Source organism: Megascapheus bottae, chromosome 4, assembly GCF_031878675.1.
Source record: "Megascapheus bottae isolate mThoBot1 chromosome 4, mThoBot2.hap1, whole genome shotgun sequence".
In the NCBI taxonomy this organism is placed as follows: Eukaryota; Metazoa; Chordata; class Mammalia; order Rodentia; family Geomyidae; genus Megascapheus; species Megascapheus bottae.
In genome coordinates, this window is record NC_143512.1 from 38,064,785 (window position 1) to 38,085,489 (window position 20,705).

The 20,705-nt window shown below is 34.9% G+C and overlaps 1 protein-coding gene across 5 annotated transcripts in view; it reads left to right on the forward strand.

Moving 5' to 3' along the window:
* Positions 1 to 20,705, forward strand: part of Ssbp2 (single stranded DNA binding protein 2) — a 219,667-nt gene that overhangs the window by 86,549 nt on the left and 112,413 nt on the right. For all 5 annotated transcript variants that reach the window (XM_090331683.1, XM_090331684.1, XM_090331686.1 and 2 more), the window contains exons 3-4: positions 3,762 to 3,823; positions 11,866 to 11,950. In XM_090331683.1, coding sequence (XP_090187809.1) covers positions 3,762 to 3,823; positions 11,866 to 11,950 — 147 coding nt within the window. The remainder of the gene's footprint in view (positions 1 to 3,761; positions 3,824 to 11,865; positions 11,951 to 20,705) is intronic.

The window sequence follows — 20,705 nt, forward strand, 5'->3', positions numbered from 1 at the left end:
TCTACTCACTATATAGTTAAAAAATATTATGAGGCTGAGAGCACTGATTTATGTGAAACATTTTTAGTTCCTCTAAGGCATAATAAGATGTAATTCTTTAAAAAAATACACATGGATTACCTTCAGGCTTCCTCTGATAAAAGACCATATCAAATATAAGCCGTACAGATAGTTTCTTAGAGTACTTCATCTCCTGAAATAGCTGATGATTGGTTGTGAAAATGCATTGAAGGAGACTGCTCAGTGACTGATGTGGTACACTGGGGCTCATTAGACTCTGAGTCTGATCCTGCCTGTAACACACCCTGGCATTAAAACCTAGTTATGCTGCTTTAACTCCTCTACAAGTTTTCTTACATTCTTCTTCTTTTAATTAAGAACCATACTTATTTAGAAATACTGGCTTTATTTTAGTAGGTAAGCCAAGACTAAGATGAAATGTAAGAACACTACTTTGAAAAATTCGCTGCAATATATAGTCAGAATATTTTTTTATAGTCAGAATATTTTCCTGTGGTAATAATCTGAATATTAATGTAGCTGGGGTTCATGTCTGAGATCCAAATTTTCAAAAAGCTATCAGACAGTAGAAAGATAGTAAGGCAAACATTGGGAGACTAATGAGACAAAGGTTTTTGACTAAATTATAACTCGCAGGGCATCGGTTTTAATTCTCATAAGTATCATTAAATACAATCTCTTATTTTTATGAACCAAGATGATGTAATATTGATCAATTAAAATTATTAGATAAAAGACTTAGATGTTTGTCACCTTTTGTGTGACAAATTATTTGTTACTACTTTGGAGTATTCAAATTAGGATCTAGCTTACAATTCTAAAATGTGGTATTTTTTTCTCTTATTTTGTCTCTTCCTATATAACTACCTGTTCAGACCTCCAATTTCTAATTTACTTTTATTTAACATGAACTTTGGCTATCCGGTGACTAATGTATCTTGATCAATGTCACTCTTTTCATCAGTCTCACTCATCCCTCCTCTACTCACCCCTTTCCTTGCTCTTTTTAATTTTGTAGGATATACATTGAATTCTTGACTCCATTCTCCTTCTCTTCTCCTCTTAGTCTACCGCTTTTTCCCTTGACCCCATCACATATTTCTAGTTCTGGATTCCTGGTGTTCATTTTGTTGAATTTTGACATTGCCTTTTTAAGGCAATTATATTGTTTCAGTTCTTCCTTGAATCTACCAAATTTCAATTTCATATACATTTGTATATGCTTGCGAACTACCAAACATTCACTTACAAGTTTACAAGCTAAGTCTAGCCTTCACATGCCAAGAAAAACATGCATCCTTTGTGTCTCTGCCACAGTCTTTCCTTTTTTTCTTGTCGATCATGGAGCTTGAACTCTGGGCCTGGGTGCTGTCCCTGAGTTCTTCAGCTCAAGGTTACCACTCTGCCACTTGAGCCACAACACCATTTCCCCATTTCATTATAAATGTTTCAATATTATTCTTTCTAATGAATGATTAAAATTTCATTGTGTATACATACCATATTTTCTTGATCTGTTTGGTCACTGAAGGACATCTGAGCTGATTTTATACCTTGACGATGGTGAATAATGCTGCAATAAATATGGTTGTACTGGTGGCTCTCCTGTATCTTAGTTTGTGGAATTGCTGCATCATAGGTTAGTTCTATATTTTGTTTATTGAGGAACCTCCATATTGTTTTCCAGCAAGATTTGAGCAAGTTTAGATTCCCATCAACACTGTATTAAGATTCTTTTTTGGCTGCATCTTGCCCAACATTTGCTATCATTTGTTTTTAATTGATAAATGGCCATTCTAATTGGAGTGAGATGTAATCTCAGTGTTGTTTTGATTTGCATTTTCTTTATGGTCAGAGATGCTGAGCATTCCTTGATGTGTACATTGGGAATTTTTACTTTTTTTTTTCTGAGAAGATTCTCTTTAGCTCCTTAGCCATTTATTAATTGGATTGTTGGGGGTTTTTTGACTAATTTTTTAAATTCTATGTATATTCTAGATATTAGGCCACTGTTTGATGTGTAGCAGGCAAAATTCCTCCCATTCTGTAGGCTGTCTTTATAGCTTATTGGCTATGTTCTTTACTGTGTAGAAATTTTTTAGTTTGATACGGTCCCATTGATCAAGTCTTTCTTTGATTTGCTGTGCTTCTGGATCTTTACTTAGAAAGTTTTTCCCTATGCCAAGGATTCCCACTGTTTCTCCCACTCCTTTCTGTAATAGTTTTGTCATCTCATTGTGATTTGTGATTACAAGTTTCTAAATACTTGTAAATAAATGAAAGCTTAATTTTGTTTAAATTATTAGCATTTACTCTTCTCATTTCTACTGGAAGCATAGGCAATTCTTCATTAGTTCTAATCTTGATTTTTTTCTTTTTTACATTTTAATTTATATATTTACTAGTTTAACTAATTTTCATTGTTTTTCACTTAATTTTTTTGGTCAGGGTGATTTTTTTCTTTTCAAAAAAATTATACCAACGTGTTTTATATTATTCTGATTAGTAAGCTAAATTTTGTTTGCTAATTAACTACTTGAATATTTCAATGTGGAATATCACTGGAATTTTATATCAGTGATGTTATAATACATTTTTATATGTGTGCTTTTCTGGATAATGGAAAAAATAATCACAACAGTTGTCAGTTACCAGGCATTTGCAACATGTCATTCAGTTTTCCTAGTGTTTGTCACTTTTACCAGCTTAAGTCTTCATGACAACCATTTGAAATAGTTAGCTATCACTAACCCATTTTGCATGTCAGGAAAATAAGGCACAGAAAACTGAAGTAACTTTTCCCAGTTCATATAGCAACATTTATACACACACTTCATTCTGCCCAAAAGGAATATATTTTAAATATTCTTATTGAATGAGGGTCTATGGAGTTGTGCTATAGTCACAATCCACATGCTTATTAAATGCATGTTAAGCATTTCAATGGAGAAAATGTAATAAAAGTATGTAAATGAATAAATGTTTAAAAACCCCAAAGGGAAAATAGTGTAAAGTTGTTTAAAAACAATCTTTGTCACAAACAGTCACTAGGGCTGGCAACCAAAATAAAAAGGTATGGTTATTTATTTATTTATTTATTTATTTTTAAAGGTAGGTGAAAGGTCACATAACTGAGCCTTAGATATTTAAGGAGAGAAAGAGCTGTGTGATTGTTGTTACCTTAAGAAGTGAGACTAGCCTTGTAGAACTGAGCTTCCCACCTCTAAGGAGAGGTTTTGTTGGCGCTTCTGAAAGGGGATGTGGGGACTAGATCTGTTTCTAGTTGTTTTGGAAACAGGTAAGGTGAAACTTGTTAACATTGTCACTAGAATGAATTGCTACTGCTGTCCTGTCTTATTTTCAGTCTCTTTCAAGAGGCTCTTGTAGTGTTTGGGACCTAACAGGAACCTATTTAATGAAAGATTAAGGTAGTATACAAATAGATTCTTGTCAGAATCTCAGAGAGCATGGAGTCAGGGCTAATATAGGACCTTAATAACTGGCATTGTGAGAAGCAAATTCACAGAAATAATGGCTCTATTTTCTCTCCTATATTAATTCTACAAACTAGTACGTGAAATGAGTACTTTGAAAATTGGAGTAAAGGATAATATGAAAATTATGAACTTAAAAATTACTATGGTATTTTAAATGTAAAAAGCATTGCTTCTGTAATTTGTGTGTGTATATGGAAAAAGTATCATTGGGAAAGTATTTAATATCATTTTTATTCATTTTAGATAAGATGGGAAAAAAACATCACATTGGGGGAACCACCGGGATTCTTACATTCTTGGTGGTGGTAAGTATCTATATTTAATCTATATCTTATTAATATTAGTAACACATTACAATGGACTTGTAATATACTTGTTTATAATTATGTTTCCTTTTATTATTCGTTTTTCAAAATTGCTACCTGCAAGGTAGCCAGCTCAGGTTGGCTTTGATATTATTGACCTACAGATACTTTTTTCTCCCTCCCTCCCTCCCTTCCCTCTTTTCCTCTGTCTCTGTCTCTGTCTCTGTCTCTGTCTCTGTCTCTGTCTCTCTCTCTCTCTCTCTCTCTCTCTTTCTTTCTTGTCCCTGGAGCTTTAACTCAGAGCCTGGTCACTGTCCTTGGCCTTTTTCAAGGCTAGTTCTCTAACACTTGTGCCACAGCACCACTTCTGGCTTTTTCTGTATATGTGGTACTGAGGAATCAAACCCAGGGCTTTGTGTATGCTAGATAAGCACTCGACCACTAGGCCATACTTCTGTCCCTGACTTAAAGATATTTCTATTGAATCGAGATGAAATTATGGTTAGTATATGGAATCTTGATTTTTTACTTAAGTTTGTTAAATCTGGCATAAGAAAATGTTATAGAATGCCAATAAGCCTAAGTTTAATGGAAACTTGTTTCCTCATGGTCCTGTTGGCTAACAGTTCAAGACCAAATGCCAGATTTGCTGATTTCTTGTGAGGGCTCATGTTGGCTTCTAGAGAGCTATAACTTTTTGGTATTTACTTACATAATGTGTGGCTAGAGAGAAAACAAGGTCCTATTATTATTACTGTTAATTTTATTTTCTTCTCATAATGCTAGGCTACTACACAGGTCTATTTCAAAAGCTTTGCTATGGCAGCTATCTAGCTTTCTTCTTTGAACTCTAATTTCTTTGATGAGATTGAGAGTGGGAAATTATGATTTGATTGACATCTGCTATAATAAGCCAATAACACTCATAAAACAAACAAAAAGATCTGAGAAGCTGGGTGCATTGGCTCACACCTGTAATCCTAGATACTCAGGAGGCTGAGATCTGAGGATTGCTGCTCAAAGCCAGCCTGGGCACTAAAGAACATGAGACTCTTATCTCCAATTAATCACTAGAAAAGTGGAAGTGGTGCTGTGGCTCAAGTGTAGGGAAGGAGCCTTGAGCTGAAGAGCTCAGGGTCAGGACCCAGGCCCTGAGTCCAAGCCCCAGGACCACTGACCAAAAAAAAAAAAAATCAGAGAACAAGAGATGAGTAAGTTACAAATGAGATATCAAAATAAATTTATCTCCATTTTTTCTCAAAATGGAAAAGCGTATTTATGATAAACAGTTCTCTGATGTAGTGGTCAGCAGATACTGAGTGATTCAAATACATGTTTAGCAGGGTTTTGTTCTTTTCTTTTTTTTCTTTTTTTCTTTTTTCTTTTTTTTGCCAGTCCTGGGTTTCAGCTCAGTGCCTGAGCACTGTACTTGCGATTTTTTCAAGGCTAGAACTCTACCACTTGAGCCACAGCAACATTTCTGGCTTTTTTCTATGTATGTGGTACCAAGGAATGGAACCTGGGTCCTCAGGAATGCTAGGCCAAACTCCTGGCCCTGTTTTGTTCATTTTCTCCTTAAAAAGTACCTTTTATACCTTTATCTCTTTGTATTTTTTTTTACCATGTGGGTGGTTGGTACATATTTAAATTTTATTTTCTCATGAGTCTTTAAGTAAATTTCTCTATTTATTGCATACTGTCAACAAATAGTTATTGAATGCCTTGCATGTACCCAGTGTTGTGCTAGATACTATGGATACCATGAATAAAACAGATGTACATTCCAATTTTCTTGCTAGTGACAGTCTGCTGGGAAAAGTGAAAAGCGCAAGAAGCAGTGAGAAAAAAGTACTGCATGGAGGAAAAGCAGAGTACTATATAGACATATACCAAATACATTTCACCTAGTGGAGTTGTTATCTAAGTCAAATTAAGTATGTATGAGCTAACCAAGAGACATGAAGAGATAGAGAAGGGGAGTGTTCTGAAGAGATTATATTACTTGCAGGGACCAGAGGTGAGGAACAAAGAGAGTATAAAATATAATGAGAGTAATTGTTACAGTATTTTACCTCATTAACTGATATATTGTATATATGCTTATTTGGTTATTTGAAATAGGATAGGGAAGGGGGGAAAACAAGATGAGGGCCGGGGTGGGAGGAGGGAAAAAGGGACTAAGACATGGGAAAGTTTATCAGTGCTTGTGAAGTAATGCACCTTCTATCTGGTGAATATACTGTAACCCTTCTATTAATTACAATAAAATATATGAACAAAATATGAGAGTAGAAAGAGTGAGGCTGGGAAAGCAAACTGGAAGTTTGAGTTGAATTAAAAAGATGATCCCACACAAGTAGGTTTTTAAAAATCTTCTTGTAGGTGACTAATCATGTCAATATTCCTCCTACCAATATTAATCTGATTCTATAGAGTAGATAGTGAAAGAACAGGAAAGCGTTCAAATGCTGAGAAACACTTAGGAAACTATTGCAATGAGGAGCAGAGAATCTACTGTATAATCAGCAGGGAGGAAGTGAAGTGGAAGAATGTGACAGATCTAAGTCTTGATGTATCATTGACAGGATTTGGTGAAGTTGGGTAGCATGTATGTAGTTGAGTAGCATGTATGTAAGTTTTTTAAGACTGGCTTAAGAAAATGCCATGGATTGGCTAGCTTAAGCATAATGAAAACTTACTTTCTCATAGTCTTGTAGGCTACAAGTTCAAGACCAAATGCCAGAATAGCTGATTTCTGATGAGGCTCTCCTGTTGGCTTTTACCCAGCTAACTTTTAGGCAGCTGGTTATATGGTTTTGATGTTCAACAGAGAGGAGGATGAGTGAATGTTATTTTCTGTTTGTGAAGAGACAAGTGAATATTGTGAAGAAGCTTGTATCATTAACATTTAAGGATGTTGAAGAGGAGGCTACAGAGGAGATAAGAAAGCCTAACTAAAGATGGGAGAGTAGAGCTTGAAAGAAAGTAAAAGAGAAAAGTTTTGAGATGAAAGAGGATTTACTGAGTGCCAAGCATGGTAGAAAGGTAAAATAACAGGCTTAACATGCTCTTTTAGAATATAGTGAAAAGACCATTGATGGCTTACATGCAAGAAGAGAAATGAGCCAGGAAGTGAGACTTCCAGATTCAGACGTGACAGAGAATTTGGGAAGTGGGAAACAGTGAATATGGTAAATTCATTCAAAAGTTCAACTGTAATGAGGAGTAAACGTGTCAGATCTAGATTTGAAAGAGAAGGTTTTCATTTAGGTGGAAGAGAAATTACTATGTTTAATTTTTGCAAGGAGAAGGCAGTAAGAAGAGGCTTATGCTACAGGAAAGAAGGGATAACTAATAATGTAAGTCACCAGGGAAATGAGGGAGAAAGAACACCCAGGAATTATAAGGAAGAGGAATGGACTGATCATCTCTTCCACTGAAGGAAGAGAAGGTATAGGGATAGTTGTAGGCTTAATGGCAAGAAATTCAGTTTTTCTTTTTTCAAAACAGAAGGACTTCTGATAAGGAAACTGACAAAGGTAGTATTGACTTTTTAGCAGTAGAAATTGTTCTAAAATATTAGAAATATTGGGGCCGGGAGTTTGGCCTAGTGGTTAAAGTGCTTGCCTAGTATGCATGAAGACCCGGGTTCGATTCCTCGGTACCACATACCTAGAAAAAAGCCAGAAGTGGTGCTGAGGCTCAAGTGGTAGAGGTCTAGCCTTGAGAAAATCCAAGGACAGTGCTCAGGCCCTGAGCTCAAGCCCAGGACTGGCAAAAAGAAATATTAGAAATATTTACATATAGACCCAGAGGGAGAACTAGATAAGAACACACGAAAAGTTGTTAGACAGTATTCAGTGTCTATCAGTTCATAGTACATATCAATTCATTGTGGCACCAGTGTGCACAATGTGTGCTTTCTGTAGCAGTAATTGGTAGAAGAGGTGTTTTTGCATGGCTTCTGTTCTTTGGTTTTGTGTTCTTTTGGTAGGAGAACTTCTTGCTTAAGTGCCTTATATATGCATTTCTCAGCATCTTTCTTAAAAGGAGAAAACCAAACCTCTCTTGTTGTACCATATGTATGGCTTCCTTGTACATAATTTAATACCACCTTTTTAATCTCTCTCCTGAAAGCATGTCTTTCTAGAACTCCTGTGATGAATGAAACCACACTTGGTCAGTTGTGGTTGTGGGTTTCCTCTGTTTGTCTCACATACATATATGGCAGGAACAGGTGCAGTCCTTTGGGCGTTGTTCCTGTATCTGGAGCAACGGTTCATTATAATTAAGCACCATAATTGTGCTGTTTGCCTGAGGTTTTATGACTGATCTGTTGTATAATGTTACAAAGCCAAATTCCCATTTTATGTCATATAAATTTATAATGTCTACATTTAGAAGGTAAATCCTTACCTACTTTCTGAAAGTCATTGAGTTTCCTCATATGTTGAGACCTTTACCATGATGTGCACCACATGACATAAATATTTCAAAACATCTGTTCGCATGGCATCAGTGGGTTAGCAGAGTAAGGATTTAATGATTTTTCCATTACAGCACTAATTTTATTTTGTGTACCTTTTTCTCTTTGACTACACTTCTGATGAACTTAACCTATTTCTATACTATGGTTGATAATAACTTATTGCCTGCTTTGGTCTTTGGCTTCCTTTAGACTTTAACTTTTTGCTTTGCTTTGTTTTCAGCTGGTTTGTTCTAGCTTTTAAGCCTGTCATTGTTTTTTTCTTTTTCTACTCACATATAGATCCAAAAGATCTCTTTTTCATGGTTGATCTTTTAAGGTTTGGAGATAGCCAGTACATTCAAAATAATTGCTGCATTACTATTGGCACATTAATTATTATTTAAATTATTATTTAAATTCAACATATACAAAATATATAGGAGTGTCAGTTTTTAATGTTTTTAGTTTGTTTCACCTAAAACTATTCATGTACTCTTTGAGGTACCTACTTTCTCTATATAAATCAGTTCTTAAATGTTTTGAAGTCATGAAGTCTCTGAGACTTGCAAGTTATACATCCCTCTTCCAGAGAAATACCCAGATTTTAAGTTTTCCTGATCATTGTGTATAGTGAGGCCACTACCATGGTCATTAAATCCAGCAAATGCAACCTTTTGAATCCTTAACTCTTTTGAACTGGGCTTTATTTTATGTTAAGAACTCAGGACTATAATTTAAATTGCCCTTTTCCATTAACCAGGGGAACTGTGGCTGCAACTGAGGTCAGATGTTTGGCATAGCAAATATTTGCCAAAAACTTACTACTTGCTTATGTGGTGAAAGTAGATTTGTTGATGGACTAACAAAGTTGTTTGATAAAACTTTATGACCTCTGGCCTCTTTTTCTATAGATTATTTGAAAATGGATTTCTCCTGTTGTATAAACCTCTTTAGCAAATATTTACAAAGTGCAAAGCTATGTTCCTATAAAGGAAATCAATAGTAGAAGAGATAAACCAGTAAACAGAACTAGGGATTAGAATTGACAAGCTCAGTCATCATCACCATCTCAAGTAGTATAGAATGTATGTCTAGAAGGTCTAGACATTTCACTCTTGCTCTTCTTGTGAATGAAGAAATAAGTTGAGTGAGCTAGTCATCAGAGTAACTTATTAAAGCAAATTAATGAGTCTTTTCAACAAAGGACAAATCAAGTATTGCTATGAGACTTACCTAGTATAAAGCCCACTTCTTCCTTTAGGAAATAAATTCATATTTTTAATAATCATATTGCTATAACTTGAGGCATCAGCATTTATCCATAGTAATTATGAAAATTTAATAACTTATGCAATGTAACTTCTATGTTTAGGCATTATAGAAAGAAAATAAAGCATTAAAGAAAATTATGGCAGTACTCAATCTCTAGTGGTTTTCATTTCTGAGGGTAATTTATTTTATTGAATTAATTACGAATTTATGTTGTAAGACCTTTGGGATTTTTTTTCCTTGCTGATAATCCAGACTAAGTGAATTTTCTAGGTTAAAAAACAAAGATCCAGCCAAAAATTTACTGTCATATTCATTGTTTATTAGCTGTGTAGTTACCAAAATGACCTGCCTTAAATACACACACACACACACACACACACACACACACACACACACACACAAATGCACCCACACAAACACACACACAAACAAATGTTTTTAAGCAATGATGAAAACTCTTTCTGATACTGATGATATTAATTAATATATTCTTACTATGTGGTAGACATTGTATTCACATTTTATAATCTTCTAAAATAATCTCATTACATAATGGCGAAATTGTATTTCTGATGCATTTAAACAATTTAGTCAAGGTAATCAGCAAAGCTGGCTTATTTCTCAGACATTTCCTAGTCTAACACCTGTATCCTTGACCACTTTGTTTAGTCTATTTTTCACTTGTATGGAGTTACAAATGTGGGATAAAAATATTTTATCATTATTATAATTGCCTTTGTTTATAATCAGTACTTTCAGACATTTGCTTTTTTATTTTTAAACTATGAATTCATACTTACTATTATTATTTCAATGAATGGAAGAATAACCAGAATATTATGATTTATTTTATTTTTTATTATATTTTATTGTGAGGATGTATAGAGTGGTTATAGTACATTCATCAGGGAGTGGGTACATTACTTCGTGAGAACATTGATACCCTCTCCCTCGTTTTTCTCCTACTTCCTCTCTCCCCAGCCCCTCCCAATCATCATTTGTTTATTTCAAATAAACAAATAAACATACATACAATATACCAGGTACCAAAGTCGGATACAGCATTATGATACAGGGGTTATAGTTACATTCGTTAGATAGTAGGTACATTGTTTCTCGCACATTGGTACCCCTTCTCATTTTTCTCCCCATTTCCCTCCCCCCACTTCCTCTCAATTCCCTCTTCTAGCATTATGATTTTTTTTAACTTTTTTTTGGTCTTTTTTTTTTTGGGGTACTGGGGATCGAACAGCATTGTTTTTTAAGAAGCATGTTTTAAAACCAGTTACTGAAAAATGAGTTAAAATGGATATTTTCAAACTTAATAACCAATGTTGCTATTTAATTTCAAGATAAAACAATGGTGAATTTTAGAATCTTCTTATTTGTTTGACTAATATAATTTTTTGTGTCAGTATTGGGAGTTGAACTCAGGACCTCACCCTTTTATTTGGCTTTTTTCCTTATTACTTGTTGAGTCATATATCCAGTCCAGTTTTTTGATGGTCATTTAGGAGATACCATCTCCAAAATGTTTCTGCCTGGGTAGGCTTCAAACCTCAGTCCTCAGATCTCAGCCTTCTAAATAGTTAGGATTATGGGCATGAGCCATTGGCATCGGAATGCCAATGTAATTTAATGTTAAGCCATTGGCTTGTAAGTGGAATAACAACTCTCAAGGTAGACATGGATGGCTCACACCGATAGTCCTAGCTGCTTAGGAGGCTGAGACTTAAAGGATCAAAGTTTTGAGGCCAACTTGGACAGAAAAATTGGACAGATTCTTATCTAACCAACAAATACCCATTGGAGGTGTGGATCAAGTGGTAGAAGGTGTGGATCAAGTGGTGAGCAAAAATGTTAAGCAAAACCTTAGTTAAGGTTAACCTGAGTTAACCTTAGTTAAGCCATGGAACTAGCATGCATAGATGCATACTCATACACACATACAAATTTATCTTGAAATAATTAGTGTGCCATTTTATTTCTTAATGTTTGAAGTATGGTATTGTTACTACTATTTGTCTTCTTTGTAGATAACTGGGAAAGCACTATAATTATATCACACAAAATTACTATTTAAGATTATCCTTTTAGGAAAATACTGTTTCTGTAAAATATCTCATTGCTACCATATTACTGCACAAAAAGCTCCACTTGAATTTGAATTTCTAAAAAAAATACCTCTCTTGAAGAAGAAAAATTTTGTATAAAGTATAATATATGTTTCATATTCTAGGATTGTGATTTATCATATTGATGTTATATGCTATTCTTAATGTTCCCATAATTACTTTTTTAGTGTATTTTGGGATCTCTACTGTGCAGCTCCAGAGCGACGGGAAACATGTGAACACTCAAGTGAAGCAAAAGCCTTCCATGATTATGTAAGTAAACATATATTTTTCTAAAGTTCTGTTGTCAAATTTCTTTTAGACCACTGCTCTTGGTTTTTATTGGGTAATTTTTATTTTGCTCTTGTACTTACAAAATTGGTTTTTCTTTTCCTGAAAAATAAGCTTATAATATAAAGGTGTAATGCAAAGGGATGTTGAGGCTTAGTGAAGCTTAGAATATCATAGGCAAACTCCAGGACACTAAATTTCTTATCATTAAGAATATCTAATTTAAGAAATTTCAGATTTATAAAAATATGATATAGCAAGTTTTAATTCCCCAAATATATTCATTGTAAGATTTCTGTGTATGATAAGCTCCTGTTTTGCATATAAGATTTAAGAAGTTAGAAATACTCTGTTCTTTCCCTCTTACCACTTTTGCTTATATGTCATAAGATTGAATACCCTCACGACTTGAGTTACCAAACAAAATTTGTTATGGATTAAAAGGAAATATTAGATAAGAGGGCAAAAGATTATAGGCAAAAAAAAATATGTAGTGGCCGGGAGTTTGGCCTAGTAGTAGAGTGCTAACCTAGCATGCACGAAGCCCACATACATAAAAAAAAGCTGGAAGTGGTACTGTGGCTCAAGTGGTATAGCTTTAGCCTTGAAAAAGCCCAAGGACAATGCTCAAACCCCAGGACTGACAAAATAAATAAGTAAGTAAATAAATAAATATATGATGTGAAAAAAATTGTTTAAGGAAAGGCAGTAAATTGTCCTTGGCTTAAGCATATTTTGGCAAAACTGGAAACCTGGTTTTAGAAAGTGTTTATATCAACTACTAGAATTGGACTTGAAAAAAACAAGAAAAACTTTCTTTAGGGAAAATTTACATATGAAAATGAGGAAATAGTATTCTGAAGGAGTAGGAAATTACTGTTTTTAAGAACATAAAAGAAACACATATTGAAGCTGGGATGTTGAAAACCCATTTATGCTTTGTTTTGCTTTTCTAAAGGTAGAGTTAAGACTAGTACTAAGAAAATACCTGCTAGCAAGTATTCAGAGGAATACTTGTCTAGTTAATATGGCGAGGCATAAATCTATCTAAAAATCCTTAGAAATCAGATTTAAATATCAAAAGAGGAAAAAAAACACCTCTTGTTCTTCTAAAGAAATTAATTCAGTGTGGAACTTAAGAGTAGAATTGGGTGGAGTTGTAACTCCCAAAGTATCATGAGGAAGAAGCTGGTGCCTAGGAATGAGATGGGAGAAAACTTCATCAGCAATGTTCTTGGCTTCCTATTATAATCAAAGCGGATTTGTTTCTATTCTCTCCCAATTTCTCTTTCTAATAAGATAATATCACAGTATAACTGGCATTAAGTCTTAGATATGATCCGAGTGTGGGCCCTAAAAGTATTCTAGAAAGTAGGTCCCCAGTGTGCCAGCAATGAAGTAAAGGTAACTTTAAGAGATGGGGGATTTGGGCTGGGAGTTTGGCCTAGTGGTAGAGTGCTTGCCTAGCATGCATGAAGACCCAGGTTCGAATCCTCAGTACCACATACGTACAAAAAAAATGCCGAAAGTGGTGCAGAGGCTCAAGTGGTAGAGCTCTAGCCTTGAGAAAGTTGGTGTTCAGGTCCTGAGCTCAAGCCCAGGACTGGCAAAAAAAAAAAAAGATGGGGGACTGTTGTATGGTACTTTGGACACAAGGACACTGCCTTCAGGAGGGATTAACTTAGTTCTCACAGGGACCCTGTCTGATTTTTATGAGTATGTTGTTTCCAGCTTTGGACTGCGAACTTGGCTTAGGGATAGAGTGGTTGCTTAGCATGCATGATGTCCTGGGTTCGCTTCCTCAGTACCACATACACAGAAAAAGGTGGAAGTGATTCTGTGGCTCAAATGGTGGAGTGCTGGCCTTGAGCAAAAGAAGCTCAGGGACAGTGCTAATGCCCTGAGTTGACCCCCAGGTAAGAAAGAAAAGGAAAGAAGGAAGGAAGAAAGGAAAGAAGAGAGGGAAAGAGAGAGAGAGGAAGAGAGAGAGAAATAAGGAAAGACAAAGGAAGGAAGGAAGGAAGGAAGGAAGGAAGGAAGGAAAAAAAAAAGTAAAGAAAGGAGAAAGCCTGAATGTCCTCTTCTGGCTTCTTGTCCTATTATGATTTCTGCACATTCTCATATGAGTCTACCCTGAGTACTCATCTGAGATGAATCAGTAGAGCTGCCTGATCCTTAACTTTTGCCCCTTAAGCTCTGAACTGAATTTCTCTCTTTTTGTACATTGCTTAGCTTCAGGTATTTTGTTATAGAAACAGAAAGTGGATGCCATAGATGAATCTTTTTAACCCACTTGTTTTGTTCTCCTTTACCTCCATCTGGTTATAAAAACCTGTTTTTCTTACTAAGCCTACTTTAGATTCTTTGGTCAAGTATTTATGTATCTAAAACAACTTATTTCTATATCTGACTACATCCCTAATCAAGAGGGGCCCTTGATAAAGTGAGTCAGTAAACATTTGAAAGCAAATCTCTACAACATCTAAATCTATAACAATCTAAAATCCATAAATTAAAAAGTTCAGATGATAAATCCGATATCTAGAGAAGCTGAGGACATATCTTTGATTAACTATTGGTAAAGCTTAGATTTTCCCTGTTATTATATAGTTTTACCTATTCTGGATCAAGTCTTTGTAATGCCAAGACACTGGGAATATTAAAAAACAAAGGAAATTACATTTTGGACAATAAATCTATGGCCATGTTAGAATAGAAACTGAAGAAAGGGCTCAAGGCCTAGGAATATTCCAATATTTTTGATAGTGAGGAAATCCCTAAATTAGTGTGATTGCAAATAAATTTGGAAATAAAGAGTGAAAATGAGACAAAAAGATACTGTCCAGCAGGAAGTACTTAGGTAGGAAATATAAAAAAATGTTAGTTAACATAACTGATGAACAGAAACTTGGGATATCTTGAGCAGACACTAGCTATTTGGGAGGATTCATTCTTCAGCTGTAAGAATAGGCAAAACAAATGAGGGAATAAAGGTATAATTAGGGTTCAAGTGTAGGAAGAAAAACTTGGCCAAAAGTGGATGATAAGGAAAAGGACTAACATTATGATGGTGAAGTAATACAACTCAGAAAGAAATATTTATTACATTGGCTACACTAACTTAGATAACATAACTGATACATTCTATAACATAATAATTGTCCAGATCTTTCTCTTATTTCAGGATGCTTCCACTTTGAACAGTACACCTCAGGGCAACTAATAAAATTCATTTGGTATTCACACACTGTCTAGATTCACACTGTCCTAAGATCCAAAAGCTGTTTGTGCTTGTTGAAGCAAGACTTGAAGTTCAAACTATGTGAATAGCTGAATGACTTTTATAGCCCACAATTTCATTTTAGAAAGCAGTCATGTATTGTGTGGGGTGGGGAGTAGCTTCAAACTTACTATGGAAACTAAATGGTCCCAAATGATCCATGACTGGTTTCTTTTAAGAGTTTCAAAACTTGAATTAACAGGTAGGGCTATTTCTCAATACAATATCACTCTTTCTTGCTATTTTGTTTTAGGAAGCATATATTAAATGCTTCTTCACATGTTATAATTATTTTGCAGTATTCCTTGCCTTTTTTAAAGGGTATATAAAAATATATATATTTTAAGATCATTGTCATGGCTCAGTATGTAGATCATTGACAGAGTACTGATCTAGCATGTGCAAGGCCCTGGGTTTGATATGTAGACACCCCAGAAAAAAATGGTCAGTGACATCTTATATTTGGTGAGATATTTGATAGGTATGTATTCTTTTTTGGGCTTTGAATATAGTGTTAAGTTATTCTTCTGAAATAATGTCCTTATCTGTTGTTAATTCTGGTGAAATCAGTAGTAGAATAGTAATATAGCAGATTTCTTTTCAAACTGATAGGATAATACTATAGAAGTCATAGGATTATTGTGTAAAATTTAAATAATACTAACACAGTTAAGACTCAGAAAAGTTTTAATCATCATTTAAAAAAAAAAAGGATCCAGTAAGTGAGGTGCCAGTGGCTCACTCCTATAATCCTTAGCTACTCAGGAGGCTGAGATTTGAGGATTGCAGTTCAAACCCAGCCCAGGCAGAAAACCCCCTGTGAGACTCTTATCTCCAATTAACCACTCAAAAACTAGAAGTGACAATATGGCTTAAGTGGTATAGAACTAACCTTGAACATAAAGAGGTTCAGAGACAGACCCTGAGTTCTCACCCCAGGACCAGCAGAAGAAAAAGAATAGGAAGGAAGGAAGGAAGGAAGGAAGGAAGGAAGGAAGGAAGGAAGGAAGGAAGGAAGGAAAAAGAATAAAGGATCCAGTTACAAGCATCAAAATTTCTAGACTTTTAACCATTTCGATGAATGATTTTAGTACATCTTTATTTTCATTGCCACTTTAGAATAGTTGTCAATAGTTTCAAGGCCAAGACAGTTCTGAAGGGCATTATTAAGGGATGGTATGTTCATGAAATAATGAGATGTAAATGAATTCAATGGACAGCCTCTAGAGTTTGGAGAATCTCTGTTGGGGTTTTTGCTGGGTACAACTGGCAGCTGAACCCAAAAGTAGTCTCAACTCTAGTGAACCATTACTCCAACATAGTGGTGAGGCAAGATGTTTGGCAATGTATACTGGATGAGATGCTATGCTGGTTCCCTGCTTCTGTTGTCTTATTATTTCCTCTCTCTAGCCTACCCATATCTTAACCTTGCCATTCTTCCATGAAGAGCTATAATCTGATTTCTCATCCCTGAGATCTAGGCGATCTTTAATGATTTCTTAGTAATTAATAGTATATGCCACTGTGAGACATGAGTTGTATAAGCTACATCAGAAACCTTGAAACTTTTGCCTTGGTCTCCTAGAATACTTGTCTGTTTTCCCCCTCTTTTTCTTTTCCTTTTTCTTTTTCATTCTACCTGTTAAAACCCAAACACCAAGCCTTGGTTCCAAGGCAACAGTTTCAGTCTTCAGTGTCTGAAGCTTAGTTTTTCAGAAATCCAGGACCAGGCACAAACACTTGAATGAAGAAGCCCCACAGTCACCAAGTCTACATAACTTAGATCTAGACATTGTAGTGTGTGAAGAGAGCCACTATGGTATTTGCTGTCCAAAGTATTGAACTACAGAAGTTCTCAGCATAATAAAGGATGGTTATTTTTTCCTGGCACTGTGTTTAGTATGGTTTTTTTATGTAGAAATAAATAATCAGAATAGAATTTAATATTGAAAATGGAGTAATGCTTTAATAAACCCTAACGAATATAGGTCTAATGATGGGCAGGGAAAACTCTTCATGAAAACTAGATGGGACTCATGAAAATGTAGGTGATAGCTTAACTGAAAGTGATAACAATGTTATTTGAAATTGGAAACAACAATATTTTATGTTATCTGGTGGCAGAAAGCTTGGCAAAATTTTCACCTAAGGTAACATGAAAAATAGAAAATGAACCAGTGGATCATTAATGAGTTGATGACCTGGAATAAAGAGATACCCAGAAAGAATCTCTAAAAGTGTCACTTGTTTCCTTTAGCCACCTCTCATGAGCTCTGTGTGGAGAAAAAATAAGCTATGAAAGAATTCTTGTTTTCAAATTTATCAAGTTCTATTTTCATATATCTATACACTGAATATTATGATTGTATTTGGCCACTCTTCATCTCTCAGTTCCTCTACTGACCTTCCCTTCACTTAACAATCCCCATAATACAGATGTTTCTGGCTCCAGGTATTTGACTGGTTAATCTGTAAATTTTTGAAAGGAATTATATACCTCTAAGACTCTTTAGGGATTTTTCCTATAGTAGCCTCACAAGGAGCCCAAGGTATAGAAGAATTTATTTCAGTAGCCTAGTACTATAATCCTACCTACTAAGAGATTGAGATCTGAGTAGAAAAAAGCCTTGGTATAAAAATCTCTGAGACTCTTGTCTCCATTTAACCACCAAAAGAAAAAAAAATTGAAAGTGTTTTCACACCGTGGTAGAATGCTAGCCTCGAGACAACACCTAGGCTCTGAGTCAAGCCCCGTGACTGGCACAAAAGAAAAAAGAAAGCCTGTGTCTCTGGTTTTTGCCTGAATGAATAGACTTATACATTGATATATAGAAACTTGTTGAAGTTTTTTTTAAAGAAATATATCAGCCTAGGCTGAGAGAGACTGAAAGGGGTCATGACCAAACAAAATTACTTTTGGAATCCTTGAATTTCCATAAGCAGGAAATAAACTGAGATAAATCCTCAGCCGCACACATGAGCCTTTTTTTTTTTTAAATGGAAAAGGAAGTATGACTCAGATGTTAGAGCATGAAGCTATAGGGCATGACCTGGGACACAGGGAAGTACACCCACTGAGTAAGACTGGACTCTGATCAAGGTACTAACTACCATGTGCTCTGCCAGAGATTCCAGATTTATTATGGACCAGTGATATTATGTGCTTTACTCTTTACTCTCTCTACCTTCCTTTTAATTGGAGTATCTGTTGCGACCTTTATATATTGGATAATTTTGGTATTTTTGTGGAAGGGAGATTTAGTTCACAAGTCTTAGTTTGAGAGGAATGGTACTCAAGTACAATGCTCAAGGACATCATTTTTATCTCAACCTGAATTTAGAATCTAGATTTTGAAGTAACTGTGAAGAGACTTTTGGTGGCTATAGGGAAAAGGAAAGGGAGGAATATGTTTTGTATTTAGATGAGTGTGAGATATGACCACAGGTCAGAATGTACCAGATTTTTTTAAATTCAAAATTTATTTAAAGAAAATTATAGGTTGACACACATAATTAGAAACAATACAAAGAGATCCCATGTACTCTTTATCATATTTCCTTCAATTGTAACATTTTATAAAATTCTGTTACTAAAAATTATACTGAAATATAGACATTGCTGTAATTTACTGATTGCATTCAGATATTTCCAGTTTTATTTGTACTGGTATGTGCGTATCTGTTCATTTAGTTTCTATGCTTTTTTAAAATCTTATGTGTTGGCTTGCTACCAAAGGATTTGTAAGGATTCCTTCTTTTGCTTTGTTATGTCCAGTCACCTGTCTGACCTGTTCCTAACCCCTGCAGAATTGATATTTACTATGGCATAAGCTCCATTATGAACAATAATTTACTGATGAAAATGAATATCCATTATATATAACATTGTTTTATTAAATTGGAGCACGCAAATGATCACTAAGGCCTTCAGTTAGAGATGTATAATGATGCCATTTTACATTTGAAAATTTATCTGTTAATAAAATAAACAACTATGACATTGGTAAAGAATGTTTTAAATTTAGCTTACTGTTCTATTGTCCAGGAAGGGTTTAATAAAGCACTTACACAAGCCTTTCATCTGCATGTGATCAATTGTTTACACAGATTGGGTAATAGTGCAGACTCCCTTTTGCATTGAATAAAAAAAGCACACCCTCAAATGATGAGATGTTCTGTATACTTCAGCATGATCAGTTAGGTGTAACTAAGTATGCAAAATTAGAAGGAAAGCATTCCTACAGAATTCTATTCCTCTGCTACTTTCACTTTACTGTTTTATTACTGTAGTAAGAAAAAATGGGAAAAATAATTTGTAAAGAATTTAGTAGTTTTCCTTTAAATTGTTTTTATTTTAAAAGTTTGATTACCATATTATTTCTGGCTTCTCTTTTCCTTTTCCTGTTTTTCTTGTGTATGCAGCTGTTCCTTACAATTTTTTTCCTGTAATTCTGAGATATTTATCACAATGCCAGAATTATCATGAAACATTGGTGTGAATTTTATTTTCTAAATAGAGTCTTTAGTTTTGTAGTATTTCAGTGCAATATTTGTGATCCACAGAAATACCAAAAACTTAGGATCCTTTGTGATTTATTTCTAACATGTAATCTATATCTTCTGGTATTTTAAATATATGTATTAGGACACCTCAACTCCCTCCTTCTTGAAAATTTCAGTTTTTCTTTAATAAAGAAAAAACTTGTGCCTTTACCAGACACAAGCCTATGTGCTGATTAGAAATAAAACAGAATCCCAGTCATTAAATAACTTCTGTATAATAGAGAAGAGAAGTCAATAGATGATCACAATAAAACATAGTCTGAGAGGAAAATAAATGCAACATATAATGTCAACATTTGATGGTTGAGCAGAGTTAAGGGAAGGGTTTGAGGAGCTTAGGAGTTTAGTATTTATTATGCTTCATGACTGAAAAATTGAGGCTATATTTCTTTGGTGTCTTCACTACCTAGTATGTCTAGAATACAATGGCTACTCAATACATACATACATAATTGAAAATGAAGAAATGTTCAATTTAACTTTTTTTTCTTTTTTTCCAGTCCTGTGGCTTGAACTCAGGGCCTGAGCTCCTTGGGCTTTATCAAGGCTAGCACTCTACCACTTGAGCCACAGCACCACTTCTGGCTTTTTCTGTGTATGTGGAGTGCTGAGGAATCGAACCCTGGTCTTCGTGCATGCTAGGCAAGCACTCTTACCACTAGGCCAAACTCCCAGCCCCTCAATTTAACTTTTGAAGGAGACTTTTGGAATAAGTTGTGTTAGTAATTGAAAGAACACTATTTTAGATGGAGTTGTATATATGAAGTCACATATCTTTGAGAAATTGTACTTTTGAACTAGAAGACCTTAGACTTTACCAAAGACCATCAGTCATTCTTTCCACTTCCACATCAATGGATTGTGAGTGTCTGTTTCTACACATATGACTTCAAG